The following is a 20,192-nucleotide window of genomic DNA, read 5'->3' on the forward strand; positions in this document are numbered from 1 at the left end:
GGGGACAAAACAAAAGAGACTCACAAATATGGAGAACAAACTGAGGGTTGCTGGAGGGGTTGTGGGGGGGGGGGTTGGGCTAAATAGGTAAGGGGCATTAAGGAATCTACTCCTGAAATCATTGCTTCACTATATACTAACTAATTTGGATGTAATTTTAAAAAATAAAAGATAAACTTAAATTAAAAAATTAAAATTAAAAAAAAACACAGGTAGAACAAATATTAATATCTTCATTTTATAGGTAAAGAAATGGAGGCACCAAAGAGGGCAAACCCACAGTGGGCCAGTTTTAGGTCTCGGGCTCTTTCATGCCTATTCTAAACTTGGCCAAGGGTCATCCTGTCGCCACTTGACTTCAGAAGGTCTCCAGATATAGCAATTTTGCAGGTGAGAAATACTCTCTGGTAAATTTTAAGAGCTCTCAAAACATACAGACTTAATTTAAGCACATTTGAAAAATACCATGCTAGTAAGAGATAAGCTTCTGCTGAAAAGGTAGCAACGTCTTCTAGACAGTATCTTTTCTCTAAATGAGACAGTCAATTCTAAGAATAATTTTTCTACAAACTGTCACCGTGACCTTCAAGAAATCACTTAACCCTATATAAAATTTCCCCAACTTCATAGACTGTGATGTAAAATCAGATGAAAGACCATGTAATAGAGGAGAAAGGATAATTTCACAAATAGATCAAGATGAATTTCTACCTCTTCAAAAGCACTTAAGAAGATGGCACAAACATTTCCTTTATTAAACTAAAATTATTTCTCCTACTTTAGAAACAAATAAACACGATGTGACTTTTTCTTTCTTTTCCAACACCTCAGTAGCATTATATGGGAGGAAAATAAAATCTCACAAGAACAGTCAGAAAAGAAGCATAGTTGTTTAAGATCCCTGAAAAACTTGCCCAAACAGGAACACTGTAACCAAAGCAACAGCTGGCACTGAGCTAACGGAAGGGAGATAGAGCAGGACTGCTGTAAAGAATGTTCCATGAAGGAGCAAGAAGTATTTCAGCACTCACTAAGCTATAAGCTAATATAAGATGATCTTTGTGAGCACAAAATACAGCACTAAGTCAAAAGTTTAACATGACTTTAAAAGCTTAGTATAACTGGAATCAGAAAAGAGTGACAGAATTTAACTGGAAACAAAATGTAAAAATGACATACATGCACAAAGACCAGAATTCCACTGTGGATGATGGCCTTATATATTTAAAGTCTGAAAGGATCAAATAATCCTTGCATCACAAAGCCAATCACATTTCACTCTTTCCCCTAATAAAGTAACTCTTCAGCAGGTAAATTTTTCTTTAGATTTGATGTAAGCAATGAGCTGAGAAAAGAAAAGGACAAATAGAGAATACAAATTCCGTACACCATTCCACAAAGTGACTCTGTTCATAAGGCCTCAAGTTCTATGATAAAGTCTTAGTTGTTTCCAACTGATTTTAACTAGAAAGACAAGCATGAGATCCAGAAATTATACTTTTACTTAGTGAAGAGGTTTAGGATTATACAGTTTCCTTAAAGTTTAACTAGGAAGCCATTTCATACACAAAACAAAAACTAAGGAATCCCAGAAACACATTCAAAGATGTGGGGAGGGAAAGGGAGATATGAACTTGGCTTCCTCAAAGACACGGAAATTACAGTGAGTAAGATGCAAAGTCAGTTCAAGCAGAACGAGTTTTTCACTATGCAGCTAGTCCTTACTGCTGAATAAAAACAGAAATAGAAATGAAAATAAAAAGCTTTCTGGAGTTTTATTTTACAGCATAGAAAGGATACAGATTTAAGAATCTTTACCATAAAGCAGGTAATTCTTTAAACCACTCCCTCAGTAGAAGATATATTTATTAAAATAGGGCCGACTTTCAGGTAAATTTAAGACAAACTCAGTACCTTAATCATACATGGTAACTTAGGATTTAAAAAATCCAAATACCTTGTTTTTCAAGAAAAGTATTGATAAACTCACAAACACCCTATACATAACAAGTATATATTGCCAAAATACTGAAGGCAATTTATAATCTGTGTCCATACGCCCAATGGGATATATACACTGACACTTTTTCTGGAGCTACAACATGCCTAAAACGCTGAAAGCTTAATGGAGCTCCATAGGAGATTACATGTACTAAAGGAAGAGAGAATCACATTAAATACGTAATTTAAGGGCAAGAATTATATTAGCTACCTTGGTTGTGATTTAGAGCCTACCAGTGGCTTTTCTGATTCAGTAACATGCAGCCCATTAATGCTGGTTATGTACTTCTTGGATAAGCTAATATGATTATTTCAGAACCTGTTAACAATCAACAGTCAACAGTGCATAACCTAAATGAAATTAAAAAACTAAGAAGGACATTTAATACCACAATATGATCTTACCAACCAGAAATCAACTTTATTCTACCCTCTTCTGAAGAAAAGCAGAAAATAAAAGAGCTGTAGAAAGATAAGGAAAAAGGAGAGAAAAGAAGAATGAAAGTGAACATAGGTTGGAAGAGCAAGGTTCTTAACAAAATGAAGTGATAACACAGAGACAACAGAGAAATGCCAAAGGATAACTGATATAGAGTAAAAAGGTTATTTAACTTACAAATTTCGTTACAGAACAAGTCTAAAGAATACATGAATTCATACTTTGGCATTAAAAATTAAAAATTATTTAAATGATGTCAGCATTTAGAATAACATTCTCTTTATTTTTTTAAGTAATCTCTACCCACAACATGGGGCTCAAACTCATGACCCTGAAATCAAGAGGTGTGTGCTCCACTGAATGAGCCAGCAGGGTGCCCCAGAATAACATTCTCATTGTATTAAATAACAGTAGGTAATATGTCAAAGACACTAAAACATGTTCAATAATAAAATGAAATTTATAAGACAATGAAAGGAATCATGAGACATTAATATGGCAAGCCCAAATGTTATTCTTTTAATTACATTTTTAAGTTAAATGTATAAATATGGCTTATTTTTTAGAGTAATACAACATAATAATTCTAGTCATTCTGTGCTTTATCAAGGATTTTACGGTAGGCATTACTAGCTATTCCCCCTAATTCCTTCCCTTTTTCTTTAACGTAACATCTCCGATGTTTCTAATGTAAAAACCTAATTTTCTCCCAGGTTGGCAACGTGCACTGCCCCAGGCAATGGCTCATGAGCAGCCGAAGCCAATGTTGACAGTTCTGATTATCTGCCAGATACTTGCTTTCATAGTCCTCTTGACAGCTGGAGTGACCATGCGACCAGATCTGGCCAATGAGTCACAAAGACAGGTCTACAGGGACAATTCTGACAAGGATTTGTACTGCTTTTTGGCTGGCAGCTGACAGTGCCCCATATCCACACGTTAAACATGGGCATAATGCTGAGGGGTGGGAGACCATGATGTGACAAGCAAGAGGACACAAGGATGACAGAATGGGTGAGCTGAATCCTTACTGAACAGCTGAAACAATGTTAGTACCACCCACATCCAGACAAATCCCTATTTTTAAGCCACTGTTAGTCTGGCTTGGTGTCACAGCTCTAGCGGTCTCACTGAGCACCACAATTTATAAAAATACATGAGTCCGTAAGAGTACTTTAAAAAAAATGAAGGAGAACAAACTCATGCCATATTTGCTACCATTGGAGGTGGCTATTATAGCAACTCATTACTTTGTAAATTGATAACGAAAGCATAAAATTTAAATATTTATCCATCATTATAAAAAGAAACTGCAGTTAAGGGTAACCAAATATCCTTAGTTGATGAGTGCAAGTTCTTCTTTACAAATGAATCACAGCTAATAGATACAGAGGAATAACAAAATAGAAAATCACTCTTTCACAATCTCCAATGAAAAATATAAAATCATGTAGACAAAAATCATCAAGAGATGTTAAAACCATTAGGACAAAGATTGACAGGGAACTAAATATTCTCAAGGTGCCAAAATATCTACAAATTTACCATGAAGTAATTCAATCAAGGGAGAAAATAGATCTCTTTCAACAAAAGGTGCTCAAACAACTGAATATCTCTATGGAAAAAAATGAACCTTATACTATATGTAAAACAAAGAGAAAACCATAAACTCCTAAAAAAAACACAGGAAGAAAGCTTTCCAACTCTAGGGTAGATAGAAATTTCTTATATAATACGCAAATAAAAATATGGATAAACCGGTCTTCATCAAAATTTTAAAAATTGTGCTGTTCAAAAGATGATATCAATGGGGGACAAAGGCAGCATGAATCTTAATAGCTAAAACATGTAACCAATCCAACCTACAGATAGGTTAACAGAGACCACCATATCCACAGAATGGAATACTACTCAGCATTTAAAGGGCCACTCATGCATGCAAGAACAAAGATGAACCTAAAAATAATACTATGCTAGATGAAAGAAGGTACTGCATGAGACTACATGTTGTATTGTTCCATTTGTATGAAATCTTAGAAAAAGTGAAATCTGTAGACACAGAAAGAAGATCAGGGATTGCCTGGATTTGGGGAGGGGGAAGAAGGCACTGACTGCAAACAGGCATGAGGGAATGGTTTGTGGGTAACAGTTTGCTAAAAAACTGAGTTATGAGATGGTTGCACAACTGTATACAATTTACTGAAACCCATCAAACTGTAGGCTTAAATGCATGAATGTTATAGTATGTTAACTTACATGTCAGTAACAATGCTAAAAGAAAAAAGGAAAGCCTTAGAATGGGAGAAAATATTTACAATACACATATACAGCAAAAGACTTGTATCCAGAATACATTAAGAATTCTCACACAACAGTGAGAAGAAGAAAGTAAACTTTAAATACCAAGCCAAGAACCTATGTATTAGGTATTTGAAAAGCAGGTCACATCAGCAATTAGGAAAAGGCAAAACAAAACTACAATGAGAATCTGCTACCCCCACCTACTGAAATGGCTAAAATTAAAAAGACTGCCAACATCGAATTTTGGTGAGGACCTGGAAGAATTCTAAGCTAATATGGGAAGGTAAAATGATGAACCACTTTGGAAACTCGCTAGTCTCTTTAAAAAGTAAACATTATTCTTTCCAAAACCCCAAAATTCTTTGCATTTGGTATTCACCCAAGAGAAATGAAAAACTACACTGACACAAAGACTTGTACTTGACCCACGGCAGCTTTATTAACCCTAACCTGAAAATGGAAATAACCCAAATGCTCATCAATAAGTGAACAAATAAATGTCCTTCAATAAACTGGACTACTAATCAGCAAAAAAAAAGGACCAAACCATCAATACATATAACATGGATCAATCTCAAAATAATTATGGTGAACAACAGAACCAGACATGAGAAAGCACAGGTATGACTTCAAACTAGAAGTTTAGAAGATGCAAACTAATCTTATAGTGACCCAAAGTGGTTGCCTGGGTCTTTTCTTCTGAATTACAAAATAAAAATTTCAGTGTTTACTACTATAATAAAAAGCCAGTATTAAATTGTTTAAATTAGATAAAGCCATACAAAGAAGAATTGCCCAAATAAAAAGTTCTGTGTTTTTGAGAAACATAAAACAATTACAAATTTTAACCAAAGAACAGTGACAGATTCTGTATGAAGAACAATGAAAATTTAGTCAGATGCTAAATCACAGGGGAGAATGAAAATGAAATGCCATTCAGTGAACTGGAAAACTATGGAAAGCTATAATGCCAAAGACCCTAAGGCTGGAAGCAGACAGTTAATTAGACTGAATTAGAGTGAATCTACACTACAAGAGAGCAATAGAATTAAATTTCAAAACAAAGCAACCAATGTTACTGTAGGTTGTTCATGACAAGAGAATATATGAAAGGATAAGAAAATACCATCACTGTATAATATAGAAACAAAAAGAACAATGCTACTTTACATTCAGCATAAAACAAGAACATAGAGCAGTACCATATAACGATTGAAATACTGCAAAAGAGAAAAGGGTGGTGGGTGGAAGGGAGATATTAATGCATCCACCATAAAGAAATTAAAACTAAAGTAGCAATCAGCATACTTTTTCTTTAAAGGGCTCAACAGTAAATATTTCAGGCTTTCCAGGCCATATAAGGTCTCAACTGTATGTTCTTCTTTGTTTTTTTCCAACCATATAAAAATAATTCTTAGCACCTGAGCCATACAAAAAACATACTACCATACTACCAACCCCTGATTTAGAGTGTTTAATTAAGACCTCAAATTAATTTCCATTCAAATTTAAGGATAAAACAGTAAGCACAAGCTAAATAAGACTAAGCTTTGGGAAAACATTTAGTTGATCAGTTTAAAATATCTTTTTAAGTTCTAAAACACCACATCAGTCCAAATTAATAACATTGCTATTATTAACAGTATATCTTTAAAGAGAAACTGTAAGAGTAACTTTTGAAATTATTATTTATACATGCCATTAGCTTATTTAATTAAGTGTAAATATACCCATGCCAGGTTTCCACTAAATTTAAGGAAAGCTAACAGTGATAGGAGCAAACAAACAAATATTTGGAGGGGATATATGGCAAATTATTTATCGAGGCCACCGGTAAAGGAAATACCTGAAACCTTTAACTCTGTGTAACCTGAAGAGCTCATATTATAATCATCCCTTCAAATCATTTCTTTCCTAATTGAGGTATCATTGACTTGTTTTTTTTTTTTTTTAACATTTATTTATTTTTTGAGACAGAGGGAGACGGAGTGTAAGTAGGGGAGGGGCAGAGAGAGAGAGGGAGTCAGAGAACCAAAAGCCGCTCCAGGCTCTGAGCTGTCAGCACAGAACCGGACATGATGCTTGAACTCACAAACCACGAGATCATGACCTGAGCTGAAGCCGAATGCTTAACCAACTGAGCTACCAAGGCGCCCCAAGGTATCATTGACATTATATTAATTTCACGTGTACAACATAATGATTGATATTTGTGTACACTGCAGAATGATCACAACAGTTAAGTCTTAACGCCACCACCACAGTTGGGAGAATTTTTTCTTGTGATAAGCACTATTAAGATCTACTTACTCTCTCAGCAACTTTCAAACACACAATACAGTGATATTAACTGTAGTTACCATGCTGTACATTACATATGCAAGGCTCATTTATTTTATTTTATTTTTTTAAATATGAAATTTATTTTCAAATTGGTTTCCATACAACACCCAGAGCTCATCCCAAAAGGTGCCCTCCTCAACACCCATCACCCACCCTCTCCTCCCTCCCACCCTCCATCAACCCTCAGTTTGTTCTCAGTTTTAAGAGTCTCTTATGCTTGGCTCTCTCCCTCACTAACCTCTTTTTTTTTTTTTTTAAGACTCATTTATTTTATAAATTGAAGTTTAAACCTTTGATTCCCTTCACTCATATCACCTACCTCCCTGAAGTTGTTTATTTTGTGTCAAGAAAAATGGTTTGGGAGTACAGTAAGGAAGTTCCTCAACAAGTTAAAAATAGAACTACTATATGATCTAGCAGTTCTACTTCTGGGTATTTATCCGAAGAAAATAAAAACACTAATTTGTCTTTTTTTAAGCTTTTGATTTTATTTTTTGGTTGCTGTGATTGGTTTCTTTTTCTTATATTCAGTTTTTTAAAATAGAATCCAGTGATTCACTACTTACATACAACACCCAGTGCTCATCACAACAAGTGCACTCCTTAATTCCCATCACCATCTAGCCCAGCTGCCACCCACCTCCCTCTGACACTAAGAGTCTCTTGTGGGTTTTTTTCCTCTCTTCTTTTTCCCCTCTTCTTCCCATATGTTCATCTGTTTTGCTTCAATTCCACATGTGTGAAACAAAATGGTACTTGTCTTTCTCCAATTGACTTATTTCACTTAGCATAATACACTCTAGTTCCATCCACATCATTGCAAATGACAAGAATGCATTCTTTTTGATGGCTGAATAATATTCCATCGCGCACGTGTGCACACACACATCTTCTTTATCCATTCATCAGTCAATGGACATTTGGGTTCTCTCCACAGTGTGGCTACTGTTAATAGTGCTGCTATAAACATTGGGGTGCATGTACCCCTTTTATTCTGTATTTTTATATCCTTTGGGTAAATACCTAAGAGTGCAATTGCTGGATCACAGCATAGTTCTATTTTTAGTTTCTTGAGGAACCTCCATACTGTTCTCCATAGTAGCTGCACCAGTTTGCATTCCCACCAAAAGTACAAGAGGGTTCCCCTTTCTTGGCATCCTTACCAACACCTGTTGTTTCTTGTGTTGTTGTTAATTTTAGCCATTCTGACAGGTGTCAGGTGGTATCTCAGTGTGGTTTTGATTTGTATTTTCCTGATGATGACTGATGTTGAGCATCTTTCCATGTTTATGTTAGCCAACTGGATGTCTTCTTTGGAAAACGGTCTATTCATGTTTTCTTCCCATTTTTTAACTGGGCTATTTGTTTTTTGGCTGTTGAGTTTGATAAGTTATTTATAGATTTTGATACTAACCCTTTATCTGTCATTTGCAAATGTCTTTGCCCATTCCATCGGTTGCCTTTTAGTTTTGCTGACTGTTTCCTTTGCTGTGCAGAAGCTTTTTACCTTGATGAGGTCCCAAGAGTTCATTTTTTATTTTGTTTCCCTGGCTTCTGGAGACATGTCAGGTAAGAAGTTGCTGCCGCCAAGGTCAAAGAGGTTGTTGCATGTTTTCTCCTCTAGGATTTTGATGGCTTCCTATTTACATTTAAGTCTTTCATCCATTTTGAGTTTATTTTTGTGTATGGTGTAACAAGTAGTCCAGGTTCATTCTTCTGCATGTCACCATCCAATTTTCCCAGCACCATTTGTTGAAGAGACTGCCCTTTTTCTATGGGATGTCCTTTTCTGCTTTGTCAAAGATGAGCAGACCATAGAGTTGTGGGTCTATTTCTGGGTTTTCTGTTATGTCCACCCATCTATGTGTCTGTTTTTGTGCCAGAACCATATTGTCGTGATGACTACAGCTTTGTAATATAGCTTGAAATGCAGAATAGTCAGGACTTCAGTTTTTTCTTTTGCAGGATTGCTTTGGCTATTTGGGGTCTTTTGTGTTTCCATACAAATTTTAGGATTGTTTGTGCTAGCTCTGTGAAAAAGGTGGTGGTATTTTGATAGGGATTACACTAAATGTGTAGATTACTTTGGACAGTATAGACATTTTAATAATGTTTGTTCATCCAATCCATAAGCATGGAATACTTTTCCATTTCTTTGTGTCCTCTTCAATTTCTTTCATAAGTGTTCTATAGTTCATAGTTTTCTATAGTTTCAGTCTATAGATCTTCAATTAGCTTTATTCCTAGGTATCTTACTGTTTTTAATGCAATTGGAAATGGGACTGATTCCTTCATTTCTTTTTCTGCTGCTTTATTAGTGTATAGAAATGCAACAGATTTCTGCATGTTGATTTTATATGCTGTGACTTTGCTGAACTCATGTATTAGTTCTATCAATTTTTTTGGTGGAGTCTTTCAGGTTTTCTACCTAAAGTATCATGTCATCTGCAAATAGTGAAAGTTTGACTTCTTCCTTGACAATATGGATGCCTTTTATTTCTTTTTGTTGCCTAATGTCTGAGTCTAAAGACTTCTAGTACTATGCTAAATAGTAACGGTGAGAGAGGACGTCCTTGTCTTGTTCCTGACCATAGGGAAAGGCTCTCAGATTTTCCTCATTGAAGACATTAGCTGTGGCTCTTTTGTATATGGTCTTTATGATGTTGAGGTATATTCAATCCATGCCTACTCTATTGAGAGTTTTTATCAAGAATGGATATTCAATCCATGCCTACTCTATTGAGAGTTTTTATCAAGAATGGATGCTGTATTTTGTCAAATGTTTTTTCTGCATCTATGGAAAGTATCATATGGTTCTTATCTTTTATTAATGTAGTTTATTCATCTTGATTGATTTGTGAATATTGAACCAGTTCTGCAGCCCAGGAATAAATCCCACTTGATCATGGTGAATAATTCTTTTAATGTACTGTTGAATTTGATTTGCTAATATCTTGAGAATTTCTGCATCCATGTTCATCAGGGATACTGGCTTGTAAGTTTGTTTACTAGGCTCTCTGGTTTTGGAATCAAGGTAATGCTGGCTTCATAGAATGAGTTTGGAAGTCTTCCTTCTACTCCTATTTTTTGGAACAGCTTGAGAAGAATAGGTATTAACTCTTCTTTAAATGTCTGAGGAAATTCCCTTGGGAAGCCATCTAGCCCAGGACTCTTGTTTGTTGGGAGATTTTTAATTACTGATTCAATTTCGTTGCTGGTTATTGGTCTGTTCGAATATTCTATTTCTTCCCATTTGAGTTTTGGTAATACGGAAGTATCTAGGAATTTGTCCATTTCTTCCAGATTGCCCAGTTTGTTGGCATATAATTCTTCACGGTATTCTCTTATAATTGTCTGTTTTTGTGGTACTGGTTATAATGTCTCCTTTATCATTCATGATTTTTGTCTATTTAGGTCCTTCCTCTTTTCTTTTTGGTAAGTCTGGCTAGGGATTCATCCATTTTGCTAATTCTTTCAAAGAATCAGCTCTTAGTTTTGTTGATCTGTTCTACTGGGTTTTGTTTGTTTCTATATCATTTTTGCTCTTATCTTTATTATTTCCCTTCTTCTGCTGGCTTTAGGGTGTATTTGCTATTCCTTTCCTAGCTCCTTTAGGTGTAAGGTTAGGCTGTGTATTGGGAACCTTTCTTAGTTCTTTATATCAGCCTAAATTGCAATATACTTCCCTCTTAGGACTAACCTTGCTGCATCCCAAAAGGTGTGGACTGTCATGTTTTCATTTTCATTTGCTTCCGTATATTTTTTTATTTCTTCTTTAATTTCCTAGCTAACCCATTAATTCTTTAGTACAATATTCTTTTACCTCCATGTATTTGAGGGCTTTCCAATTTTTTTTTCTTGCAGTTGACTTCAATCGTTGTGATATGAAAATATGTACGGCATGATCTTGATCTTTTTGTACCACCTGAGGGATGATTTATGACCTAGTAATATGATCTATTCTGGAGAATGTTCCATGTGCACCTGAGAAGAATGTGTATTCTGCTTTAGGATGAAATGTTCTGAAAATAAGTTAAGTCCATCTGGTCTAGTGTGTCATTGAAAGGTGTTGTTTCCTTGTTGATTTTCAGCTTAAGTGATCTGTCCATTGTTTTAAGTGAGGTGTTAAATCCCCTACTATTATTGTATTATTATCAATGAGTTTCCTTACATTTGTTATTAATTGATATATATATTTGGGCACTTCCAAGTTGGAGCATAAACATTTACAATTTTTAGATCTTCTTGATGGAGAGAACCCTCAATTATGATATAATGCCCTTCTTCATCTCTTATTACAGATTCTGTTTCCAAATCTAGTTTGTCTGATATAAGTATGGCTGGCTACTCCAGCTTTCCTTTGATGTCCCTGAGCATGATAAATGGTCCTCCATCCCCTCAATTTTAATCTGTAGGTGTCTTTAGGTCAAAAATGAGTCTCTTTGAGGCAGCATATAGGTAGATCTTGTTTTTTTCATCCATTCTGATACCCCATGTCTTTTGATTGGAGCATTTAGTCCATTCACATTCAGAGTGATTACTGAAAGATACGAATTTAGTGCCACTGTTACCTGTAGAGTTGGTGTTTCTGGTTATGGTCTCTTGTCCTTTCTAGTCTTTGTTGCTTGTGGGGTTTTTTTTCCCTCCTCTCAAAGAATACCCCTTAAAATTTCTTGTAGGGCTGGTTTAGTGGCCAGAAACTTCTTCAGTTTTTGTTTGCCTGGGAAGCTCTTTCTCTCTCCTTCTATTTCGAATGACAGCCTTGCTGGATACAGTAATCTTGGCTGCATATTTTTCCCATTCAGCACGATGAATATATCTTGGTACTCCTTTCTGGTCTGTCAAGTTTCTGTGGACAAATCGGATGCAAACTTGATTTGTCTTCCCTTGTAGAAAAGAACTTTTTCCCTTGCTTTCAGGACTTTTTCCTTGCCTGTGTATTTTGTGAGTTTGACTATGATATGTCTTGGTGATGGCTAGCTTTTGTTGAATTTAATGGGAGTTCTCTGTGCTTTCCAGATTTTGATGTCTATGTCTTCCCCATATTAAGGAAGTTTTCAGCTATAATTTTCTCACATAAACCTTCTGCCCCTTTTTCTCTATCTTCATCTTCTGGGACTCCTATGATACAAATGTTATTATGCTTTAATAAATCTCTGACTTTCCTAAGTCCGCCTTCCTGATCCCTGAATTTTGCTTCCCTCCTTTTCATCTTCATTATTCTCCATAATTGTATCTTCTATATTGCTAATTTCTTCCTCTGCCTCATCCATCCTTGTGTTTATGGCCTCCATTTGGGTTTGAATTTCAATTAGAGCATTTTTAATTTCAGCCTGACTAGATTTTTGTCCTTTTATCTCTACAGAAAGGGATTCTCTGGTGTCTTCTAAGCTTTTTTTCAAGCCCAGCTAGTATTCTTATAATCACTGTTTTCAATTCTAGTTCAGACATCTCACTTATATCTGCATTGATTAAATCCTTGGTCATCATTTATTCCTTTTCTTTCCTTTGAGGTGAATTCCTCCATCTTGTCATTTTAAGTGAAAAAGAAAAAGCAGTAACAATAGAATGAAATAAAAATGAAAATTAAAAAAAAAAACTGAGGCACCTGGGTGGCTCAGTGGGGTAAGCATCTGACTTCAGCTCATGTCATGATTTCATGGTTCATCAGTTCAAGCCCTGCATTAGGCTCTCTGCTGTCAGCACCAAAGACTGCTTTGGATTCTCTGTCCCCATCTCTCTCTGCTCCTCCCCTACTGCGCTCTCTCTCAAAATAAATAAACTTAAAAAAATATGTTTTTATTCAATTAAAGGAACGTTGATCCTAGGTGTGTTTTGGTCTGCCTGTCAAGAGAAGCTTGATAGAAAAAAGCGAAAAGAGAAAAAGAAGAGAGAAAAAATATTTTTTAAAATAAAATATTTGCTTTTTCTGTATCCAAGAACAAAAGAAAGAACAACAACAAAAACAGAAGCCAACACCAAAAATGAACAAATCAACAACAACAACAACAACAAAACCCAAATGAAGTTAGATCCAGTTTCCCCTAGAGCTGAAAGTTTGCAGCAGTCTGTGGCCAGTGGACTAAACTCCTGGAAGTGATTCCGGCTGGTCTTCTGGGGGAGGGGCCTGCTGCTCTGATTCTAAGGCAGACTTGCCCTAGTGGAGATGTGCCTGGAGGGCATGGTGGGGGGGGGGGGGGTGCTGGTGTAACAGCTCCATTCTCCACTTGGTGGTGCTGTTTAGCCTAGTGGGGGCGATCAGTGTTGGTGGGCTAATGGTGAAAATGGCTTCACCCTGCTCTCGTCTCCAGAGCAGGAAGTTCACGCCCTCACAGACATGCAATAAGTCACCCCTCCAGTGTCTCCTGTTTCTGACAGCTCCCTGCCTTCTCTGTCTGTGTCCGAGCTGTCTGTCTACCAGGCGGCACCTCTCTCTGGGGTTTTATCTCAGGTCCGGCTATGTTTCAAAACCCCATACTTCAGACCCCTGCAGTTCAGACCCACAGTGATCTTCTGGGCATCTATATAGACCCACAGTCTCGCAGCACTGTGGCCAGGGCCTGCTTGTCCCAGGAAACACTCATGCTGCCAGTAAAGCAGCAGCGGTTCAGAGTTTATGGTGAACTGCAACACACAACCAACACCAGGGTTTGCTGCACTTAGCAGGTGTCTTTGTTCCCATACTGGTGAATGTGGTAGCTTGATGGTGCTCACCAGGTCTTTTGCCCACAGAGAGCTGTACCACCTCTACCAAATGCACTCCAAGCAGGGGAAATGCTTCTCCTGTGCAACCCAAGGGATCCTCAGGCCTCAAGGTCCACTCCCAGGTCTCTGCCCTGCTTACTTGCAGGAGGACCACCACGTGCTGACCTCAAACTTCAGACTCTGTTCTCCACTGTAAAAATACTTTGAAGAGAAATACGCACCCTTATGTTCACTGTAGCGTTATTTGCAACAGCCAAGATACGACAGCAATCTAAGTGTCCACTGAGAGGAACACATTAAAAAGATGTGGTATATATATACGATGGAATAGCCATAAAAAAGAATGAAATCTGAGGTGCCTGACTGGCTTAGTCAGAACAGCACTTTGGGATCAGGAGTTCCACCTCCACATTGGGCATAGAGCTTACTTTAACAAAATAAATAAAAAGCTAAAAAAAAAATTCTTGCCATTTTTTACAACATGGATGGATCTTATGTGAAATGTCAGAAACAGAAAAACAAATACCACATGGTTTCACTTATATGTAGAACCTAAAAAAACAAAACAAAATAGAAACAGTTTTACAGATGCAGGAAACAAACTGTTGGTTACCAGATGAGAGAGGGATTGAGGGGCAGGTAAAGTAGGTGAAGGAGATCAAGAAGTATAAACTCCCAGTTATAAAATAATGAAGTCATGGGGATGTAATGTACAGCATAGGAAATATAGTAACACTGTAATAACTTTGTATGGTCACAGTAACTACACTTACGGTGACCATTTCATAACATTTAAAAATACTGAATCACTATGATGTACAGATGAAATTAATAGGATATGGTATGTCAATTCAATTTTAAAAATAAATAAAAAGAAAAATGCTTCAACAAGAGTTGAAAAATTATTGACACTCTATACTTAGCAAATGGAAAAATAACAAAAACTACATTGGGACGAAACATGCAAAAGGTGAGATCTGTCCTACAATTCATGGTACCAGCCAGGAAAACTTCCAGCAGCCAAGGAAAGAAAAGTAGACCTCTGAAAGCAGATATCAGCTTGACAAATTAACTGACACTGAGTCTACTATTGGTGTTTGCCAGGCTCATAAAGAAGAAAAAGATCACAAAAGAAGTGTTGCATACTAAACTACCATAATTAGCTCCAAAAAGAGTCACGTTTTCATTGTTCAACTTTGCCAGTGTTTTTGAAGCTTAGGAAATGTTTAACTTCTATAGCTCTTGAACACAATGCACTTGAATTGGTACCCTCTCTATGCTAGAAGCACGGAGAATTTTACAAAATTCTTTTTACAAAAGCACAAAGTTCACAATATAAGCACTTACTGTGTGCTATGTAGACATTTATCTACTCAACTTTAATTCTACACTGTCATCTTAGAAAATCTGTCAAGATCATGCTGTTGTGATCTACTTTTAGCTGTCGACTGGTAAGCACCAGAATCCTGGGCTTGATCAAGGATCAAGGAGGTTTTCTGCCCCAGGGAAAAGGCAGGTTCACAGACATTTTCTTCCTAGCACTGACAACAATTACCATAGGGAGATTATAGCCGAGTACTGAGCTGTGAAAGAACAGATCACAGAGACCCTCTCCCTGATGACTTTTAAAGACAAGTAAGTACAACATCTTCCCCCATCCTAGACCCTCAGAAAGTCCTGCACTTGTTTACTGAGAAAGCTTCTAATTCACAAGTTAAAGCCGTCTTTCTAATTAAAATGTCATCATTTCACTGTGGAGGCCTGGTATCTATGGTGATGCAGGAACTCGTCCAGATCAAAATCTCTGTCACCTATTTTTGAAAGCTAGTTACAGCTTGAGGTAATGAATCTGTTGCAATCCTGAAAATATCATAAGGTTCTCTTTCTTTGTCTGGCTTCTGTCAGTGAAAGATTCTAAGGATCAGTAGCAAAGAGAGAGAAATAGGAGTCAACAAAGAGCTGTAGATGGAGGCCATGTGTAGCCCCACGCTTGTGACAAAGACGGCCACGTGAAGTAAAGAATATTTTTTTTGTATTGTGCTGATATGGTATGCTTCACCAGAGGATGCACTCCAAGTCATCAATCCTTCCAAACCTTTAGTGAAGAAAATGGTAGTGATACCACTATGCATCTTTTCCATATAGAAATAATACGGCTTTTGTGAGGGCAGTCTACTTCCGTATTTTTCATGTAGGAAGACACAACAGTTTCTCAGTATTATCTAAGTAGCCATTTAGTTTAAGCTTCAAAAACAGAAACTTTTAACTACTGTAGTAGAGACTTTATGATACTACAAAGCTATTTAAAATCTACAAATGAAAACAGCACATTTAAGCAATTAACTAGAAAAAACAGTAATGATCAAAGCAAAATTATCTATCTTTATGAACATTTTGGTTTTGGAAAAGAAAATGCACTAACTTTCTTTTAATAAAGTTAAGTTTTACAATTAACTGAGACTGAAAATGGTAGCCATCAACTACATACTCAAAAAAATGTCACCAACATTTTTGAGAAACCCAATGTCAGAAGTTGATTATTAAATGCGATCGATGACATGTAATTTTTCAAGTTCCTTATTTATTGAAAATCTCTGTGTTATAAGCTTATAAACCAGTAAGTGAGCAATATTTCATGAATGCAATAGTACTTCAAATTAAAATGCTGCCATTCTTTTAGTCTTTATTTACAATAAATATTAATGGTATGTTTAACTATTTCAATGATGTCTGACAAATGGGAGAATAAGATTTGAGAATAAAATAGATATAAGCTGTAGCATCTTTTTTAATGGGAAGTGGAAGGAGTATTCCAGGCATAAAAGGAACATGAAAGCCCTAAAGAAGGCAGGCAGGCAGGCAAGCACGTGAAGGACTAAAAGCAAGTGTGTGACCCTCAAGAGCAGAGAACACAGGGGACACTGGCAGCAAGCATTCGTGTTGAAATGCTGATGACAAGGAAAAGAGCACAAGGGAGAGGATAAAAACAGAAAGGAGAGCTGGAAATATGAGGAGATAAGGTTCCTAAGAAACAGTACCCACACCACAGGTGGTGCAAAAGGTGCCTGTACAAAGTAGAAATTAAGAGCATCTGCTCAAGGTAAACTGTAGAATGGGGTGAGGTGGGGAAGACTGATGGGCTGAAACACTAACATCAGATAATAGGAAAATAAAGTTGGCCAGAGAAACATAAAAATTCTGAAGAATACAGAAGAACTGGTTTAATTAGTCATCACATGGAGACTTCCCAAAGAAATTTTTAGGCTATAAAAATTCCTTTTTCAATGTAAACTGCTTCACAAATTGTCAAATAATTTAAAATACGATTATTTAACAAAATTAGAATAAACTGCTTGCTCTTAATAAAGCAAGGTGGAAAGCAGGCATTCCAGAATATGTCTCTATCACTTGCTAGCTGTGTAATCTTCAGCTAATTTCCTAACCTTTCCAGGGCTTTGTTTCCTTAACTATCAAAAGTGGATAATTGTATCTTCCTCACATATTTGTTACCGTGACTGAAATAACAAATGTAAAGTGACTAACACAAATCCCGGCAAAGAATATGCATTCAATAAAGGTTAGTTTCTTTCTGAATTCCTGAACTGCCTGCTGACACAGCTGGATGATACCTCTGTCTTGTTGCTTTCTAAAAGGAAAGGAGGGGGGGGCTCCAAACAGACTCCTTCCACTGAGACACCCTGCTTCCCAAGAAACATTATCTCAGTAGCATCATTATTGATGAGGGTTTAATCTTCTGAGCTCTGCCAAGCCAGAAAGCTAACACTGTAAAAATAACCCGGAGGACTCAGGTCCGAGAGAGAGACACACACACATGACTGAATTCAAAAATAAATGAGGTTATAAACACCAGTGTCAATTTACACATGAGAAATATTGTATAAATTGCAAAATGAACCAGAATGTTACTACTGGCAGATCAGTACATTTTCTCCCTTTATGAAAATTATGTACAAAGCCCAATTATATTCAGGTTAGTTACTTTATACTTATGGAATCTAAACAAGACAAACAAGTTGGATGATACCAGCAAACAACAAACTCTGCTAACATAATCCATACAGCCTAACAGGGAGACGATATTCCCATCCATTGAGCAGAATCTGCCCCCCTCCAAACCACACTGAGACATACACAATTATAGCCCCCTGGTCCCTGTTCTCCTCAGATCCACACAGATCGTTCCACATCTACTTGTGTAGACACACAGTATTTTTATGTATTTTTTCTTCCTTATCTTTCTAACTTAATCTTACTGATTAGACATAGGCCATTAGCTAAATAACAAGTTATCTATCTACTTTAATCATCTTTTGACTAACTGTATACAATCCAAATACATAACACTGTTAACACTTAAGGATATTAATTTCCTAAAATCTTATCACTTCTACTTTAATTTTAATATGATTTAAAAACTGATGGAAAGTCAAATTCAACAACTGCACAATGTACACAAAATAACATATCTAAAATCGAGTTTAATTAGGAACGATTATCCTAGAAAAGACTTTCATGCCTTTAAAATACATGAGCCTATGGTAAAAAATAAACCTTTAAAAGTAGCCATTCCTTTGTTTAATTTTGTTTGTTTTTTAAGTAGCCATTCCTTTGTAACATGTTAAAATCACCCACCCCTACTGCAAAATATTTTTGTTCAACAAACTTTAGTAATGCTTCTTTTCAACCGTTTTTGCTTTCATTCCCACAACTCTGAAATATAATAAAATATTAAGGGTTGCATAAATTAAAGATATAAGCATATACACACACATACATATATAGCAATAGAACTTCACAGGAAAAATTTTAAACAGTAGTTATATATAAAACTTGAAATCTCTGAGGTAGTGACAATACGGACATTAGATGAATACAAAAGGCTTGTGATACTGCACTTTCTGAAAAGTTAATTGTTACCTTTCTCACAACTAAATGAGCCAGGCGACATCAATTTTCTATACAAATAGTCACCTTAAATCAAAGTTGACTTGGAATTCCCTGAATATTTCTTTGAAAAGGTATCTTCTCTAATTTGATGTACACAAGTACCTTATATTTTAACAGTAGAACTGTGTTATCTTCATAGATCTGAAGTTAGAACAACTGACAGGAGGTAAAACCAAGCTCCAGTATTAGAAGCTGCAATCATGGTGGCTTCTGGGAAAGGAGAGCAGTGACCAGGAGCACAGGGAATTTCCTATTTCTTGCCCTGGGTCTGTATTGCATAGATGTGTTCACACTGTGCTACTTCACTCCTTATGTGTATGTGGCATTTCATTCTGTATGTACAGATCATTTGTTCACTTTTCATTATGCAGATAATAAAAAATTTATTTAAAACGGTAACAGACATTCAGTTACGCTTTTTGAATTATAAATGAAGAATCAGAAGTCAAATAAGTACCTTTCTGACTTAGAGACTACTTAAAGAATCTTTATAAGATTATTTTTGTACAATATAAATGCACAAAACGAATTCCTGGTTTAAAAGATGTGAATAAAAAATAGACACTAATAATTGTATTTGGATACAATACAAATGGAGAAAACGTGTGGGTGCAATGCAATACAAATGTAGAACGAAGGAGATTTACATCTAATTTGCTGATTCAACTACATCAACACCTTTGGGTTTCAGAACATTAAGCATCAGGAAAATGACACCTTCGGAGAAATCTCAAGTCAAAGTACTTTTTTTTTTTCTTAACTATAGCACATTGATTATTAATGGTGCAAGGTTCTGGGGTTAGAGTGGTCTATGTTCCAAACAATACCATGTGTTAGCTGTGTGATCTTGGACAAATTATTTAAGCTCTCAGTTTCCTCATTTGTAAAATGGAAATAATAATACCTACCTTACTGGGTTGCTGAAAGGCTTAATTAAGTAACAGTTCCTCAGACAAAATAAGCATATTCAACAGGTATTAACTCTCTATCTACATATATACATTACAGAAACTTTATCTCATATATATTATATACCAGAAATCTTAGTCTATTTTTAGAATGAAATAAATAGGTATTAATAAATACATTTTCCCTGTACTTACTTTAGACCCTATTCTCCAATGCAAACTGTAGACACAGTTCCTCAGGGATGAGGACACAGATTAGTTTTTTAACCTCAAAATCAAATCTTCATCAATTCTATGACATATTTTTCACATTAAAAAAGTGGTATTACTTTTATTACCTGGGTCTCCACACCCTGTTCCAGTAGGCGCTTAGCTTGATTTTCCACTTCAAGTCGAGCTCTTGCAATAAAAAGTAGATCATTTTCTATTACTTCTATTCCAGAAAGATCGATTCCTTGAGAAAGGTAATCTATTAAAAACACACACACACATCTAAGTATTTCAATACTGAATATCAAGGTATTGAA

At 36.0% G+C, this 20,192-nt stretch overlaps 1 protein-coding gene across 1 annotated transcript in view; it reads right to left on the bottom strand.

The window, feature by feature from the left end:
- The window catches only part of COG5 (component of oligomeric golgi complex 5), a 305,015-nt gene that overhangs the window by 150,306 nt on the left and 134,517 nt on the right, over nucleotides 1-20,192 (bottom strand). Inside the window, exon 7 of the mRNA XM_027071580.2 lies at nucleotides 20,004-20,134. Coding sequence (XP_026927381.2) covers nucleotides 20,004-20,134 — 131 coding nt within the window. The remainder of the gene's footprint in view (nucleotides 1-20,003; nucleotides 20,135-20,192) is intronic.

Source organism: Acinonyx jubatus, chromosome A2 (assembly GCF_027475565.1).
Source record: "Acinonyx jubatus isolate Ajub_Pintada_27869175 chromosome A2, VMU_Ajub_asm_v1.0, whole genome shotgun sequence".
NCBI lineage: Eukaryota > Metazoa > Chordata > Mammalia > Carnivora > Felidae > Acinonyx > Acinonyx jubatus.